This window comes from Salmo salar, chromosome 15 (assembly GCF_965601325.2).
Source record: "Salmo salar chromosome 15, fSalSal1, whole genome shotgun sequence".
Classification (NCBI taxonomy): domain Eukaryota; kingdom Metazoa; phylum Chordata; class Actinopteri; order Salmoniformes; family Salmonidae; genus Salmo; species Salmo salar.
In genome coordinates this window covers 57,852,370-57,868,598 of record NC_138305.1, presented here as the reverse complement: position 1 = coordinate 57,868,598, position 16,229 = coordinate 57,852,370, and the positions used below count along the sequence as shown (strand labels likewise).

General features: G+C 43.3%; 1 protein-coding gene across 2 annotated transcripts in view; it reads right to left on the bottom strand.

The window, feature by feature from the left end:
* znf410 (zinc finger protein 410) overlaps nt 1–16,229 on the bottom strand; it is a 20,481-nt gene extending 4,252 nt beyond the window's left edge. The window contains exons 1-8 of one of the 2 annotated variants that reach the window (NM_001173730.1): nt 16,183–16,229; nt 15,069–15,175; nt 14,929–14,980; nt 14,654–14,786; nt 14,276–14,461; nt 8,952–9,173; nt 860–1,022; nt 591–772 (exon numbers count right to left, since the gene is read on the bottom strand). In NM_001173730.1, coding sequence (NP_001167201.1) covers nt 591–772; nt 860–1,022; nt 8,952–9,173; nt 14,276–14,461; nt 14,654–14,786; nt 14,929–14,961 — 919 coding nt within the window. In that variant the 5' untranslated portion in view covers nt 14,962–14,980; nt 15,069–15,175; nt 16,183–16,229. Of the gene's footprint in view, nt 1–590; nt 773–859; nt 1,023–8,951; nt 9,174–14,275; nt 14,462–14,653; nt 14,787–14,928; nt 14,981–15,068; nt 15,176–15,509; nt 15,863–16,182 lie in introns of those variants that run through there. The other variant, XM_014144717.3, reaches the window with a different exon arrangement.

Genomic DNA, 16,229 nt, shown 5'->3' with positions numbered 1-16,229 from the left:
CAAGCAGAAAAATTAGATTTAAAAAACAGAAAAAACACCTTATGGAACAGCGGGGACTGTGAAGCAACACAAATATAGGCAGACACATGCATACACACACGATAACATACGCACTATACACACACATGAATTTAGTACTGTACATATGTGGTAGTGGTGGAGTGTGTTGTGAAAACTGTGAATGTATTGTAATGTTTTTTAAATCGTATAAACTGCCTTAATTTTGCTGGGCCCCAGGAAGAGTAGCTGCTGCCAAGGCAGCAGCTAATGGGGATCCCTAATAAATACAAATACAATGATTACACTTTTTTTTCTCAGACCAAGCATTATACCATTCTCTCCCACACAAACAAACTTATCACATATCCTCCCACAGCACTGAAAACAGCACTGAAAACACATAATACACATTTAGTTTACTTCAATGCCCTACTACTGGATACAGAGCAGACTAAAAGAGATGTCCTTCCTGTGTATGTGCACTTGAGCTCTAGCGCTGTGTACCTGTGTGTGTGTGTGTGTGTGTGTGTGTGTGTGTGTGTGTGTGTGTGTGTGTGTGTGTGTGTGTGTGTGTTTCTGACTGTCCCCACCTGTGTGTGTGCGTTTGTGGTTCTTGAGGTTTCCTGCGGTGGTGAACTTCTTGCCACAGTTTTTCTCCTTGCAGATGAAGGGCTTGTCGCCATTGTGAGTTCTCATGTGGACCTGCAGACGCTGCAGCACGTAGAAACTCTTCCCACAGCCCTCTGCCCCACACCGGAACGTGCGGTCGTTCCTGACACACACACGAACACAGACGTATATGAACATTTGAGGTGATATTTGAGAATATGGAGAATATGATGTGTGCGTGTGTGTATACCTGTGTGTTTTGAGGTGGTATTTGAGGTGAGCAGGCCAGGTGAAGGTTCTGTAGCAGCCCTCAAAGGAGCAGCGGAGCATCTGTTTAGACGATAGCGTACGATTGGGCCTCGCCGGTTGTTCTCTCTTCGCCCCCTCCGATAGGAAGCTGGGCAGGTGGTCACCTAGACAACAAAAGCAGAAATGGGATGTGATACCATATACTGATGTCTTCCTGTGCATTATAGTGCATAGGAAGAGTAGCTGCTGCTTTTGCAGCGGCTAATGGGGATCCTAATACATACCAAATACCCAGTATCAGCTAAAGTATCAGTATCAGCTATAACACTTGCTCTTCAGTGGCCAGTTGGTGACAGTAAACTAGGGCTGACCCCATTTAGTCAACAGGTCGATTGTTTGGTTAACAGGCTGTTGGTCTACCGAGGTTTCTTTAGTCGAGCAGTCCCAATTTAATTTTTTTCATGGTGCACAAGACAACTCTGATTCACACCTGTCTCGTGGACTAATCAATTGCGGAAGCCACAGAGATGGCACAGCCCATCACTCTAAAATGTGATACTGAAATTGTATATGGTTGGTTATATTAGGAAAAAATAATGGTGCACTGTAATATCATTTTATAACAACTGCGCTTTCTCCCTCGTTGGATATGGTCGCTGTCCGCGGTTCTGAAACAATCTTCAGTGCACTGTAGAATTGGTGCCTTTCCCCGTGTTGCTATGTGCATAACAGCAAAATTAACCAGCATATTGGGATTGAGAACAATGCGGCGGAGGCAGCAGCAGCAGAAACGGCCCTTTCCTTTAAGCCCTATTGGGACTGGATTAGTTTTACTGGGGAGGGGAATGTAATTACGTGTACAAGCACAAAACACCACATCTGTCATTTTAGTCCTGTACGAATCTGCCATGTCAGTAATTTGTACATGGCAAGAGAGTAACAACTCCAGCCAGAATAACCTACTGTTTTTTGGCGATAATACAAGTCCGGTGCGAATCGACATCTCTGTGTTTTGAGAGAAATGTCTGTTCGACAGGGGTTGCACAAGGTTTGAGAAGAAAACAATAAGTGATTCGATAAATTTAACAAAGTGCTGCGCATAGCCTATATATGAAGGGCCTCCATGTATCAATGTTTACAGTGAATGCTGTTGTTCATATGTTTTGTGCTTTGAATATTGCCAAATGCATTAGTAACAAATATTGCGGATATTTAATGTAACTGACCTAAACGTTTGTAGTTCACTTTCACATCCATAGCCTTAAAACGCATCTCAAGTGCAAGTGCACTGTTTAGCTCACATTTGAAGGCGGGGGGCATTTAGGACGTTTACTGCAGAATGCTAAAATATCCTAATGATTTTGATCACATTTTGTCAATTCAAAAATTATGGAGACACTATATCAAAGCTGGTTTGGTATGGTTTAGAAACTTGTGAACCAAGTTGGAGTTATCAGTGTGGTCCTATTACCGCCTGGAGGTGTTGAACTATCATCACGCCAAGTTAAAACCTCCAGGCTTAATCACAACTGTCAATTTATTGGAAAAAAATAATAACGGGGCAGTTTGGAAAAAAGATAATCCTGTCTGAGTCATCCTCCGGAAAAACGAACATTCTGGGGTAATAATTACGTAAACAACTTTCTCTAGTAATACTAGTCCCGTGAGAATTCTTTATTTTGTACCAATTTTCTACATTGTAGAACTATAGTGAAGACATCAAAAATATGAAATAACATATGGAATCATGTAGTAACTAAAACAAAGCGTTAAACAAATCAAAATATATAGTTGAAGTCGGAAGTTTACATACACTTAGGTTGGAGTCATTAAAACTTGTTTTTCAACCATTCCACAAATTTCTTGTTAACAAACTATAGTTTAGGCAAGTCGAATAGGACATCTACTTTGTGCATGACACAAGCCTTTTTTCCAACAATTGTTTACAGACAGATTATTTCACTTATAATTCACTGTATCACAATTCCAGTGGGTCAGAAGATCACATACACGAAATTGACTGTGCCTTTAAACAGCTTGGAAAATTCCAGAAAAGGATGTCAATGCTTTAGAAGCTTCTGATAGGCTAATTGACATCATTTGAGTCAATTGGAGGTGTACCTGTGGATGTATTTCAAGGCCTACCTTCAAACTCAGTGCCTCTTTGCTTGACATCATGGGAAAATCAAAAGAAATCAGCCAAGACCTCCACAAGTCTGGTTCATCCTTGGGAGTAATTTCCAAAACGCCTGAAGTTACCATGTTCATCTGTACAAACAATAGTACGCAAGTATAAACACCATGGGACCACACAGCCGTCATACCGCTCAGGAAAGAGAAGCGTTCTGTCTCCTAGAGATGAATGCACTTTGGTGTGAGAAGTGCAAATCAATCCCAGAACAACAGCAAAGGACCTTGTGAAGATGCTGGAGGAAACGGGTGCAAAAGTATCTATAGCCACAGTAAAATTAGTCCTATCGACATAACCTGAAAGGCCGCTCAGCAAGGAAGAAGCCACTGCTCCAAAACCGTCATAAAAAAAAGCCAGACTACAGTTTGCAACAGCACATGGGGAAAAATATCGTACTTTTAGGAGAAATGTCCTCTGGTCCGATGAAAGAAAAATAGAACTGTTTGGCCATAATGACCATCGTTATCTTTGGAGTAAAAAGGGGGAGGCTTGCAAGCCGAAGAACACCATCCCAACCGTGAAGCACGGGGGTGGCAGCATCATGTTGTGGGGGTGCTTTGATGCAGGAGGGACTGGTGCACTTCAGAAAATAAATGGCATCATGAGGATGGAAAATTATGTGGATATATTGAAGCAACATCTCAAGACATCAGTCAAGAAGTTAAAGCTTGGTCGCAAATGGGTCTTCCCAATGGACATTGACCCCAAGCATACTTCCAAAGTTATGGCAAAATGGCTTAAGGACAACAAAGTCAAGGGATTGGAGTGGCCATCACAAAGCCTTGACCTCAATCCTATAGAAAATTTGTGGGCAGAGCTGAAAAAGCGTGTGTGAGCAAGGAGGCCTACAAACTTGACACAGTTACACCAGCTCTGTCAGGAGGAATGGGCCAAAATTCACCCAACTTATTGTAGGAAGCTTGTGGAAGGCTACCCAAAACATTTGATCCAAGTTAAACAACTTAAAGGCAATGCTACCAAATACTAATTGAGTGCATGTAAACTTCTGACCCACTGGGAATGTGATGAAAGAAATAAAAGCTGAAATAAATCACTCTACACTATTATTCTGCCATTTCACATTCTTAAAATAAAGTGGTGATCCTAACTGATCTAAGACAGGGAATGTTTACTAGGATTAAATATCAGGAATTGTGAAAAACTGAGTTTAAATGTATTTGGCTAAGGTGTATGTAAACTTCCGACTTCAACTGCATTTTATATTTTAGATTCTTCAAGGTAGCCACCCTTTGCCTGGATGACAGCTTTGCACATTATTGGCATTCTCTCAACCAACTTCACCTGGAATGCTTTTCCAACAGTTTTGAAAGAGTTCCCACATATGCTGAGCACTTGTTGGCTGCTTTTCCTCCACTCTGCGGTCCAACTCATCCCAAACAGTCTCAATTGGGTTGAAGTCAGGTGACTGTGGAGGTCAAGTTATCTGATGCAGCACTCCATCACTCTCCTTCTTGGTCAAATAGCCATTACACAGCATGGAGGTGTGTTGGGTCATTGTCCTGTTGAAAAACAAATGATAGTACCACTAAGCGCCAACCAGATGGGATGGCGTATTGCTGCAGAATGTTGTGGTAGCCATGCTGATTAAGTGTGCCTTGGATTCTAAATAAATCACTGACAGTGTTACCAGCAAAGCACCCCCACACCATCACACCTCCATGCTTCACGGTGGGAACCACACATGCGGAGATCATTTGTTCACCTACGCTGCGTCTCACAAAGACAAGGCAGTTGGAACTAAATATCTTACATTTGGACTAGGACCAAAGGACAGATTTCAACCGGTCTAATATCCATTGCTTATGTTTCTTGGCCCAAGCAAGTATCTTATTATTAGTGTCCTTGAGTAGTGGTTTATTTGCAGCAATTCGACCATGAAGTGCCTGATTCATGCAGTTTCCTCTGAACAGTTGATGTTGAGATGTCTGTTAATTGAACTATGTGAAGCATTTATTTGGGCTACAATTTCTGAGGCTGGTAACTCTAACGAACGTATCCTCTGCAGCAGAGGTAACTCTGGGTCTTCCTTTCCTGTGGCAGTCCTCATGAGAGCCAGTTTCATCATAGCGCTTGATGTTTTTTGCGACTGCACTTGAAGAAACTTTTAAAGTTCTTGAAATTTTCCGGATTGACTGACATGTCATTTCTCTTTGCTTATTTGAGCCGTTCTTGCCATAATATGGACTTCGTCTTTTACCAAATAGCACTATCTTCTGTATTCCACCCCTACCTTGTCACAGCACAACTATTGGCTCAAATGCATTAAGAAGGAAAGACATTCCACAAATTAACAAGACACACCTCTTAATTGAAATGCATTCCAGGTGACTACCTCATGAAGCTGGTTAAAACAATGCCAAGAGTGTGCAAAGCTGTTATTAAGTCAAAGGGTGGCTCCTTTGAAGAATCTCAAATATAAAACATGTTTTGATTTGTTTAACACTTTTTTGGTTACTACATGATTCCATATGTGTTATTTCATAGTGTTGATGTCTTCACTGTTATTCTACCATGCAGAAAATAGTAAAAATAAAGAAAAACCCTGGAATGAGTAGGTGTGTCCAAACTTTTCATTGGTACTGTATATCTTCAGAAATAAGAAGGATCTTGCTTCAGTTGCCTCTGAGTGATTTTTTAATAACCTATTGAGCACCAAGCCACATTCTTTTCGTTATAACAGACTGGTATGGGGCCTCCCGAGTGGTGCAGCGGTCTAAGGCACTGTATTGCAGTGCTAGAGGAGTCACTACAGATCAGGGTTAGATCCTGGGCCGTGTCATAGCTGGCCGTGACACCCATTTAAAAAAAAAAAAAAATACAGTTATTTTACCAGGTAAGTTGACTGAGAACACATTCTCATTTACAGCAACGACCTGTGGAATAGTTTCAGGGGAGAGGAGGGGGATGGATGAGCCAATTGTAAGCTGGGGATGATTAGATGCGGCGCACAATTGGCCCAGCGTCGTCCGGTTAGGGGAGGGTTTGGCCGGCTGGGATGTCCTTGTCCCATCGCGCTCTAGTGACTCCATGTGGCGGCCGGGCGTATGCAAGCTGACTTCGCTCGCCAGCTGTATGGCGTTTCCTCCGACACATTGGTGCGGCTGGCTTCCGGGTTAAGCGGGCAGTGTGTCAAGAAGCAGTTCGACTTGGCGGGGTCATGTTCCCGGAGGACGCATGGCTCTCGACCTTCACCTCTCCCGAGTCCAACGGGAGATGCAGCAATGGGACAAGGCTGTAAAAAAATACCAATTGGATATCATGAAATTGGGGGAGAAAAAAACTACTTTGTGTTGTTTACACTGTTCCAAACAACCAGAAAAGTATTATTGTAATCTAACAGCACCTGTTTGTCATACACAATATACACGCAGATCTCGCTCCTATACCTTCCTTTTTCTAGATCTCCTTCTTATTACAATTATTATTATGATTATCATTATAATAAGTAACGTCGTTATCATTAATAGGCTTAGTATCGTAGCCTTGTATAACCACTATCGAGAATTTCTAAGCAAACAGCTGGAGGCAGGGCTTTCTCCTATAGAACTCCATTTTTATGGAATAGTCTGCCTACCCATGTGAGACGCAGACTCAGTCTCAACCTTTAAGTCTTTACTGAAGACACATCTCTTCAGTAGGTCCTATGATTAACTGTAGTCTGGCCCAGGGGTGTGAAGGTGAACGGAAAGGCTGGAGCAACGAACCGCCCTTGCTGTCTCTGCCTGGCCGGTTTCCCCTCTTTCCACTGGGATTCTCTGCCTCTACCCCTATTACGGGGGCTGAGTCACTGGCTTACTGGTGTTCTTCCATGCCGTCCATGGGAGGGGTGCGTCACTTGAGTGGGTTGAGTCATTGTGCCGTGGCGGAGATCTTTGTGGGCTATACTCGGCCTTGTCCCGGGATGGTATGTTGGTGGTTGGAGATATCCCTCCAGTGGTGTGGAGGCTGTGCTTTGGCAAAGTGGGTGGGGTTATATCCTACCTTTTGGCCCTGTCCGGGGATTTCATCGGATGGGGCCACAGTGTCTCCTGACCCCTCCTGTCTCAGCCTTCAGTATTTATGCTGCAGTAGTTTATGTGTCGGGGCGCTAGGGTCAGTCTGTCACATCTGGAGTATTTATCTTGTCTTTTCCAGTGTCCTGTGTGAATTTAAATATGCTCTCTCTTATTCTCCCTTTCTTTCTTTCTCTCGGAGGACCTGAGCCCTAGGACCATGCCTCAGGACTACCTGGCTTGATGACTCCTTGCTGTCCCCAGTTCACCTGGCCGTGCTGCTGCTCCAGTTCCAACTGTTCTGCCTGCAGCTATGGAACCCTGACCTGTTCACCGGACGTGCTACCTGTCCCAGACCTGCTGTTTTCAACTCTCTAGAGACAGCAGGAGCGGTAGAGATACTCTCAATGATCGGCTATGAAAAGCCAACTGACATTTACTCCTGAGGTGCTGACCTGTGGCACCCTCGACAACTACTGTGATTATTATTATTTGACCCTGCTGGTCATTTATGAACATTTGAACATCTTGGCCATGTTCTGTTATAATCTCCACCCGGCACAGCCAGAAGAGGACTGGCTACCCCTCATAGCCTGGTTCCTCTCTAGGTTTTGGCCTTTCTAGGGAGTTTTTCCTAGCCACCGTGCTTCTACACCTGCATTGCTTGCTGTTTGGGGTTTTAAGCTGGGTTTCTGTACAGCACTTTGAGATATCAGCTGATGTAAGAAGGGCTATATAAATAAATGTGATTTGATAGGCCTAAGAAAGCTTCCTATTTTGGCTTAATACCCTAACCTACTTAGGCCTACTGTATATTTTAATTAATGGGCTACTGTATCAACAAATCATTTATTAATTCATGCCATCACACAGCATATGAGACATTCATGCTTTGAAATGCAATCAAGCATTTTAGTTTTAAAGTTAAATAACAAAGGGAGCTTTGAATAATTAGCCTAAACAATAAATAAACTGCAATTCACGAAGGCATGTAACTGTTTTTCGTCTGCTGTAATAATGGCTTTAAATGTCTTGTTTTTCGTTAGAACAGACTCTATGGTCCATTTATTTACTGAATGTTGTTTACACTGTTCCAAAAATGCTCAGAAAAAAATTAAATTGTAATCTTACAGCAACTTTTTGGCACACTGGCAACGCTTCCTCCTATACCCTCTTTATTCTGGATCTCCAGTAGCTTCCGCAACCAAGTCAAATGTATTCCACACATCTAACCTATCCTTTCCCTCCTGAGCAACCAGTAAACATTCGCCCGCTGAGTTTCTTTTCACATCTTCCGTATCCATTTTGCTGTCGACATTACCGTGTTCGGAGTTTGTTATAACCAGTATATTGATGTGATTATGATAGGATATTGGTCAGGCCCTATTAGTTACATGCATGCGCTTCTTACATGTTTCATGTAAAGAGAGCAAGCGTTGAGGGAATAGGAGATGCTTGACAGTCAGAAACAAGTAAGAACCTAAATGGCTGTAATGATGTTGCAGCTTCAGCAGGGACAGCGCAATAAACACTTGCTGTGGTGCCTTTTCGATGCAGCAGGGAGGAGAGCGAGACAACGTGCGCCAGTCACATGGGCACTCACTGTCATTTTTGTTAACACAGTGTGACCATCGGGCTCTTTCCTGGGCCATTTGTGTGTCTTAATTATTGAATCAGACATATGTAGCTGGTTTTATTCAAACAGATAGGGTGTGTCTATATATGGAAAAACAAGTTTAAACATTTCAACCAATCTAATGGTCGAAAGAACAGGACAACTCTTGGCCGACCAATAATTTTTTGTTGTTGTCAGGGACAGCCCTACAGTAAACCATCATTAAAGTCAACCCACCACCATAAAAACCCTTCAAAAGAAGAAGTGACATTACTGTTGGTGCCATTCCCAGCCCTGGCGTCCTGGCTAGCCTTGGCATCTTTAGCCAGCTGTGCCCGCGTGGCTGCGATGAGGCTGTCGTGCGCCAGCTCCTGTACCCGCAGGTACCAGGGGGCAGTGCCATCCACGCCACAGTCCCCGGACGAGATCACCTCTTCTTCCTCCTCCTCTGCACCATCTGCTGAGAAGATTAGGGGCTCAGAGGAGGCTGCTAGACCTGGGAGAAGAGGGAGGGAGGGGAGGGATGGAGGGCGGAGAGGGAGGGTGGAGGGGGAGAGAGAGTTTGTCAGGGCATGATGAAGTGTCCTTGTCACGTTATCTCAGTCCTACAATGTAAACAAAACAAGGTCATAAGAGAATAATTGTGATCATTTGCCAGACAGAGACAGAGCATGGCAAAGAGAGCATCCAGAGATGAGATAACACTTGTCAGTGCATTTGCATGACATTTCAAAGCTGCTTTGTCACACCACAGTACAGATAACAGTTAAATACAGCATTTCAAAACTAGGGATGGCCACGGTTATTCTAATACCCAAACGGACGTTACTATTCGATTACTTGTGTGAATTCATTTTGTTGTTGTTGTAGTATAGGCCTATTTTAACAATGAAAGGCATTGTCTAAATGAAATTAAAATATCCATGTGACATTGTTACATACAAGGATATACCATGACATCTGAAATTCTTAATTTAATAAAACAAACCTTTGAATGTAGTTATTATGACATGTGCCCTATAAATAAATAAAAAACATACCGGTAGCCTTCATGTGTGTAGCCAGGTGTTTTTGTCAGCCTATCAAAGCGCCACTACAGTCAAAGAAGACCCATGTGCAGTAAATAAAGTGAGAGATGCAATGCAAAATGGAATTAAAATTAAGGAATTAAAAGTTAGCTAAATACAAATGAGCAGACAGTAGGCTACAATGAGCAACCATCAGGTAGGCTGTTAAATCTGAATGGACTCGTTGGTTTTTGTAGACAAGCTCAGGGAGCGCGGCAAATGCTGCCTCACTTAACATAGCTAACAAGTTTCTCTTCTCAGATTTGATGCAGTCAGGCGCTGTATGGCCCTCGGTTTGGAAGAACTTGACTGGCCTGCACAGAGCCCTGACCTCAACCACATTAGGGATGAATTGGAACTTCGACTGCGAGCCAGGCCTAATCGCCCAACATCAGTGCCCGACCTCACTAATGCTCTTGTGGCTGAATGGAAGCAGGTCCCTGCAGCAACATTCCAACATCTAGTGGAAAGCCTTCCCAGAAGAATGGAGGCTGTTAGGGAAGCAAAGTGGGGGGGACCAACTCCATATTAGTGCCCATGATTTTGGAATGCGATGTTCGACTATGTCCACATACTTTTGGCCATGTAATGTAATCAAAAGTTTAGCATTTGTCCCATACTCCTAGCACACAATGACTACATCAAGCTTGTGACTCTACAAACTCGTTGGATGCATTTGCAGTTAGTTTTGGGTTATCTAAATACTGATACTGGTCACTATTACTCTTGTTTAAATGTATATATTGCCATAAGTGTTTATATATTCCAGCTTCCAGTCACTTTTCAACCCTGTTTACATGTACAATTGAAGTTGGAAGTTTACATACACTTAGGTTGGAGTCATTAAAACTCATTTCTTGTTACTTCTAGGCTGGACTACTGCAATGCTCTACTTTCCGGCTACCCGGATAAAGCACTAAATAAACTTCAGTTAGTGCTAAATACGGCTGCTAGAATCCTGACTAGAACCAAAAAATGTGATCATATTACTCCAGTGCTAGCCTCCCTACACTGGCTTCCTGTTAAGGCAAGGGCTGATTTCAAGGTTTCACTGCTAACCTACAAAGCATTACATGGGCTTGCTCCTACCCATCTTTCCGATTTGGTCCTGCCGTACATACCTACACGTACGCTACGGTCACAAGACGCAGGCCTCCTAATTGTCCCTAGAATTTCTAAGCAAACGGCTGGAGGTAGGGCTTTCTCCTATAGAGCTCCATTCTTATGGAATGGTCTGCCTACCAATGTGAGAGACGCAGACTCAGTCTCAACCTTTAAGTCTTTACTGAAGACTTATCTCTTCAGTAGGTCCTATGATTAAGTATAGTCTGGCCCAGGAGTGTGAAGGTGAACGGAAAGGCTGGAGCAACGAACCGCCCTTGCTGTCTCTGCCTTGCCGGTTCCCCTCTTTCCACTGGGATTCTCTGCCTCTAACCCTTTTACAGGGGCTGAGTCACTGGCCTACTGATGTTCTTCCATGCCGTCCATGGGAGGGGTGCGTCACTTGAGTGGGTTGAGTCACTGACGTGGTCTTCCTGTCTGGGTTGGCGCCCCCCCCTTGGGTTGTGCCATGGCGGAGATCGTTGTGGGCTATACTTGGCCTTGTCTTAGGACGGTAAGTTGGTGGCTGGAGACATCCCTCTAGTGGTGTGGGGGCTGTGCTTTGGCAAAGTGGGTGGGGTTATATCCTGCCTGTTTGGCCCTGTCCGGGGGTATCATCGGATGGGGCCACAGTGTCTTCTGATCCCTCCTGTCTCAGCCTCCAGTATTTATGCTGCAGTAGTTTATGTGTCGGGGGGCTAGGGTCAGTCTGTTACATCTGGAGTATTTCTCTTGTCTTATCCGGTGTCCTGTGTGTATTTAAATATGCTCTCTCTAATTCTCTCTTTCTGTCTTTCTCTCGGAGGACCTGAGCCCTAGGACCATGCCTCAGGACTACCTGGTATGATGACTCCTTGCTGTCCCCAGTCCACCTGGCCGTGCTGCTGCTCCAGTTTCAACTGTTCTGCCTGCGGCTATGGAACCCTGACCTGTTCACCGGACGTGCTTGTTGCACCCTCGACAACTACTATGATTATTATTATTTGACCATGCTGGTCATTTATGAACATTTTAACATTTTGACCATGTTCTGTTATAATAACCACCCTGCACAGCCAGAGGAGGACTGGCCACCCCTCATAGCCTGGTTCCTCTCTAGGTTTCTTCCTAGGTTTTTGGCCTTTCTAGGGAGTTTTTCCTAGGGAGTTTTTCCTAGCCACCGTGCTTCTTTCACATGCTTTGCTTGCTGTTTGGGGTTTTAGGCTGGGTTTCTGTACAGCACTTTGAGAATATCAGCTGATGTACGAAGGGCTATATAAATAAATTTGATTTGATTTGATTTTGATTTCTCAACCACTCCACAAATTTCTTGTTAACAAACTATAGTTTTGGCAAGTCGGTTAGGACATCTACTTTGTGCATGACACAAGTCATTTTTCCAACAATTGTTTACAGAGATTATTTCACTTATAATTCACTGTATCACAATTCCAGTGGGTCAGAAGATTGCATACACTAAGTTGACTGTGCCTTTAAACAGCTTGGAAAATTCCAGAAAATGATATCATGGCTTAAGAAGCTTCTGATAGGCTAATTGACATCATTTGAGTCAATTGGAGGTGTACCTGTGGATGTATTTCAAGGCTTACCTTCAAACTCAGTGCCTCTTTGCTTGACATCATGGGAAAATCAAAAGAAAATCAGCCAAGACCTCAGAAATACAATTGTAGACATCCACAAGTCTGGTTCATCATAGGGAGCAATTTCCAAACGCCTGAAGGTACCACGTTCATCTGTGGCAACAATAGTACGCAAGTATAAACACCATGGGACCACGCAGCCGTCATACTGCTCAGGAAGGAGACGCGTTCGGTCTCCTAGAGATTAACTTACTTTGGTGTGAAAAGTGCAAATCAATCCCAGAACAACAGCAAAGGACCTTGTGAAGATGCTGGAGGAAACAGGTACAAAAGTATCTATACCCACAGTAAAACAAGTCCTATATCGACATAACCTGAAAGGCCGCTCAGCAAGGAAGAAGCCACTGCTCCAAAACCGCCATAAAAAAGCCAGACTACGGTTTGCAACTGCACATGGGGACAAACATCGTACGTTTTGGAGAAATGTCCTCTGGTCTGATGAAACAAAAATAGAACTGTTTGGCCATAATGACCATCGTTATGTTTAGAGGAAAAAGGGGGAGGCTTGTAACCCGAAGAACACCATCCCAACCGTGAAGCACGGGAGTGGCAGCATCATGTTATGGGGGTGCTTTGCTGCAGGAGGGACTGGTACACTTCACAAAATAGATGGCATCATGAGGATAGAAAATTATGTGGATATATTGAAGCATCATCTCAAGACATCAGTCAGGAAGTTAAAGCTTGGTCGCAAATGGGTCTTCCAAATGGACAATGACCCCAAGCATACTTCCAAAGTTGTGGAAAAATGGCTTAAGGACAACAAAGTCAAGGTATTGGAGTGGCCATCACAAAGCCGTGACCTCAATCCTATAGACAATTTGTGGGCAGAACTGAAAAAGCGTGTGTGAGCAAGGAGGCCTACAAACCTGACTCAGTTACACCCACTCTGTCAGGAGGAATGGACCAAAATTCACCCAACTTATTGTGGGAAGCTTGTGGAAGGCTACCCAAAACATTTGACCCAATTTAAAGGCAATGCTACCAAATACAAATTGAGTGTATATAAACTTCTGACCCACTGGGAATGTGATGAAAGAAAAGCTGAAATAAATCCTTCTCTAATATTATTCTGACATTTCACATAGGAAATGAATGATGACTGGAGTAATTCTCTTTCTATGTGAGTAGATGATGATGAGTGAGAAAGTCACAGATTTACAGATTTAAATCTGTTACAGATTTAAACCAGAGACTTTTTGGTTACGGGCCCAACACTCAACCTCTAGGCTACATCATTCATCATGATTATCCCACAATCATAGTGACATCCACATTTATGTAGAAGTGTTCACAAACATCTTCTATAATAAAAGTGACTCCAAAATGACACGAAACATTATTCACCAGTCACTTCCTATTGGACAAAACATAATCTGAAACACAACCAAAATAAGATGTAAATGCATCCAACAAGTGTGTAGAGTCGCAAGCCTGATGTAATAATTGCATTAGAAATATGGGACCAAATACTACATTTGACTACTTTAATACACTATAAGTGAAATTTGTCCAAGTACTTAGGTCAGCTCCCACTTAGCACAGTCAAAGCTCTTTTCTGTCTTGGCACCCCAATGGTGGAACCAGCTTCCCCATGATGCTAAGACAGCAGAGTCCATGCCCATACCCAACAATGTCTGAAACCCTACCTCTTCAAAGAGTATCAACATCTCATGTTCACCTTACAGCACCACATGCAGGCATGCCCTGGAAGAAAAGGGGGCTGTCTATATAGAAATATGGTGATAGAAGTGGGGTTTTTTTTATGCCTGGGGCCTGCGTCTCCATACCTTTGGCGAGGTTCAGTAGGACATAGGAGGTGCTCTCTGACCGTTGCAGGTCATGGAGGACGGGAGGGGGGCTGGGGGGCATGTGAGGGCTGCGGGGGTGGTGGTGCACCACCATGGGGCTCCGCTCTGCAATCCCAAACTCTGAACGGGACGGAGACCTTGCTGACACATGGCTGAGACCACCCTCTGAGGAATAAAGTAACAGATTACATTAGTGGACTGGTTAGTTGCCTGAGGACCAATGATAGAGCAGGTTCATAGAGAGATTTAGTCCAAGTGGGAGTATATAATACGAAAAACACAAGGTCTTTTTATGGTAGATTGTCTATGATGAGTCAGTCATTCTCTTCGATAGCTGTCTCATGCTATCTGTCTGACCTGTCAGACCCAGCTGTGTGCACAGGGAGCTGTCTGTGGGAGCCAGCAGGGGAAGGCAGACGTGTTTGGGCTCCGAGTCCTCCAGACCCTGCCCCAGAGGTATGGATGCGTTCTGGACAAACTGAACCAGCAGCTGCAGAAGCAGAGGGGGAAGTGAGGCAGAGAGAATCTATCAAACTGTTTTGTAGCTAAGGGTGGATCTATAAGTGCAAATGGAAGACTCCAAATAAATACAGCCATGCATTCACGTTGGCAGGTGAATAGTGTGTTGTTACCTCAGGTTTGGAGTCAAGCTCATCTGACAGCATGGATTACGCCTTGAGAGATCTGTTGGGATAAATCAAACTATGCATTAAACTGAGGAGGAATTTTCATCCTTACACAAACTAATTGTACTTTACTGTCCATTACTTACCCCCAAAATGAGCTTTTAAGTGAGATGTCCTATTAGGGTTGGGGTGAGAATGATCATCTCGGTTTCATCAGTTTCCAATGCTTTCCATTCATGAAGTCGTCATAAACCTAAATAGATTATATAAACCTCTTTGGTTGAATGACTTGTTGAAACTAGCAACCAACATCTCAACAAAGGTGCGTGCTGGATACAACGTCTATTAGTTAACTGAGCTGTTTGTACGTAAACTCACTATGAATCACAACAAGCTTTGCATAATCTTTGAAAGCTAACTAGTTAGCCGGCTAACTAGCACAGTCTCTATGTTTAGCTAATGCAACATCAATAATGTTGGTTGGCTGCATAGCAAGCTACCACCACCACCAGCACAGCAGCTACTGTTTCTCCAAACAGAATATAGCTATGTTACCAATTATGATAGATTACCGTTGTGTTACTTACTGGTCAACACTAAATCCACAGAGTTTCTAAACACAGAGACGCAACATCGCGAGACTTCCGGGAACGCTTGCGAAACAGACCAAACAGACCAGGCCGAGGTTTGGAGAGTTGAGAAACGTGAGAAGTAAAAAAAAAAAAATTCCTTAGTTGGTCATTTTCTCGAAATCTAAAGGAACAACCTAGATTCGAGATAATGTTTTAAGTATTTCAACATATCATTACTCCACCTTCCTGAAAGTGACAAACTGACAAGTTTTCCTTTTCGTCAAAAAAAACACTATATCGAAGGAGTGCCTTTGATTTAACAGCCTGCACTTGGAAATTCCGCACGAGACGACCGTTAGACACGATGACGTAAAACTGCGCATGAGCAGCTAGCAATCATCGCCTACAACCGTGATCTGGGATTTCTATTGGCTAAGCAGTTTCTGGCTCTCTTCACACTGTACGGAATTTTTTCCATTCCCATTGCAGCTTAAAAAAATTAAGTGTATCGAAAACTGTGGCTATTTTAACGTTAGCCGGTGAGTTTGTTAACATTGCAGTTAATAGCTTGCTAGCTTCTTATGCCAAAACAAAGCTTCTCAACAGTCAATCTACGTCGCACATCTACACTATAATCAAAACACTAAGACAAAACATGAATTACTAAAGATTAATGTAAACGTTTTACCTTGTTTTCTTAATTGTACATCAAATAAATGTACCAGCCAACCCAAT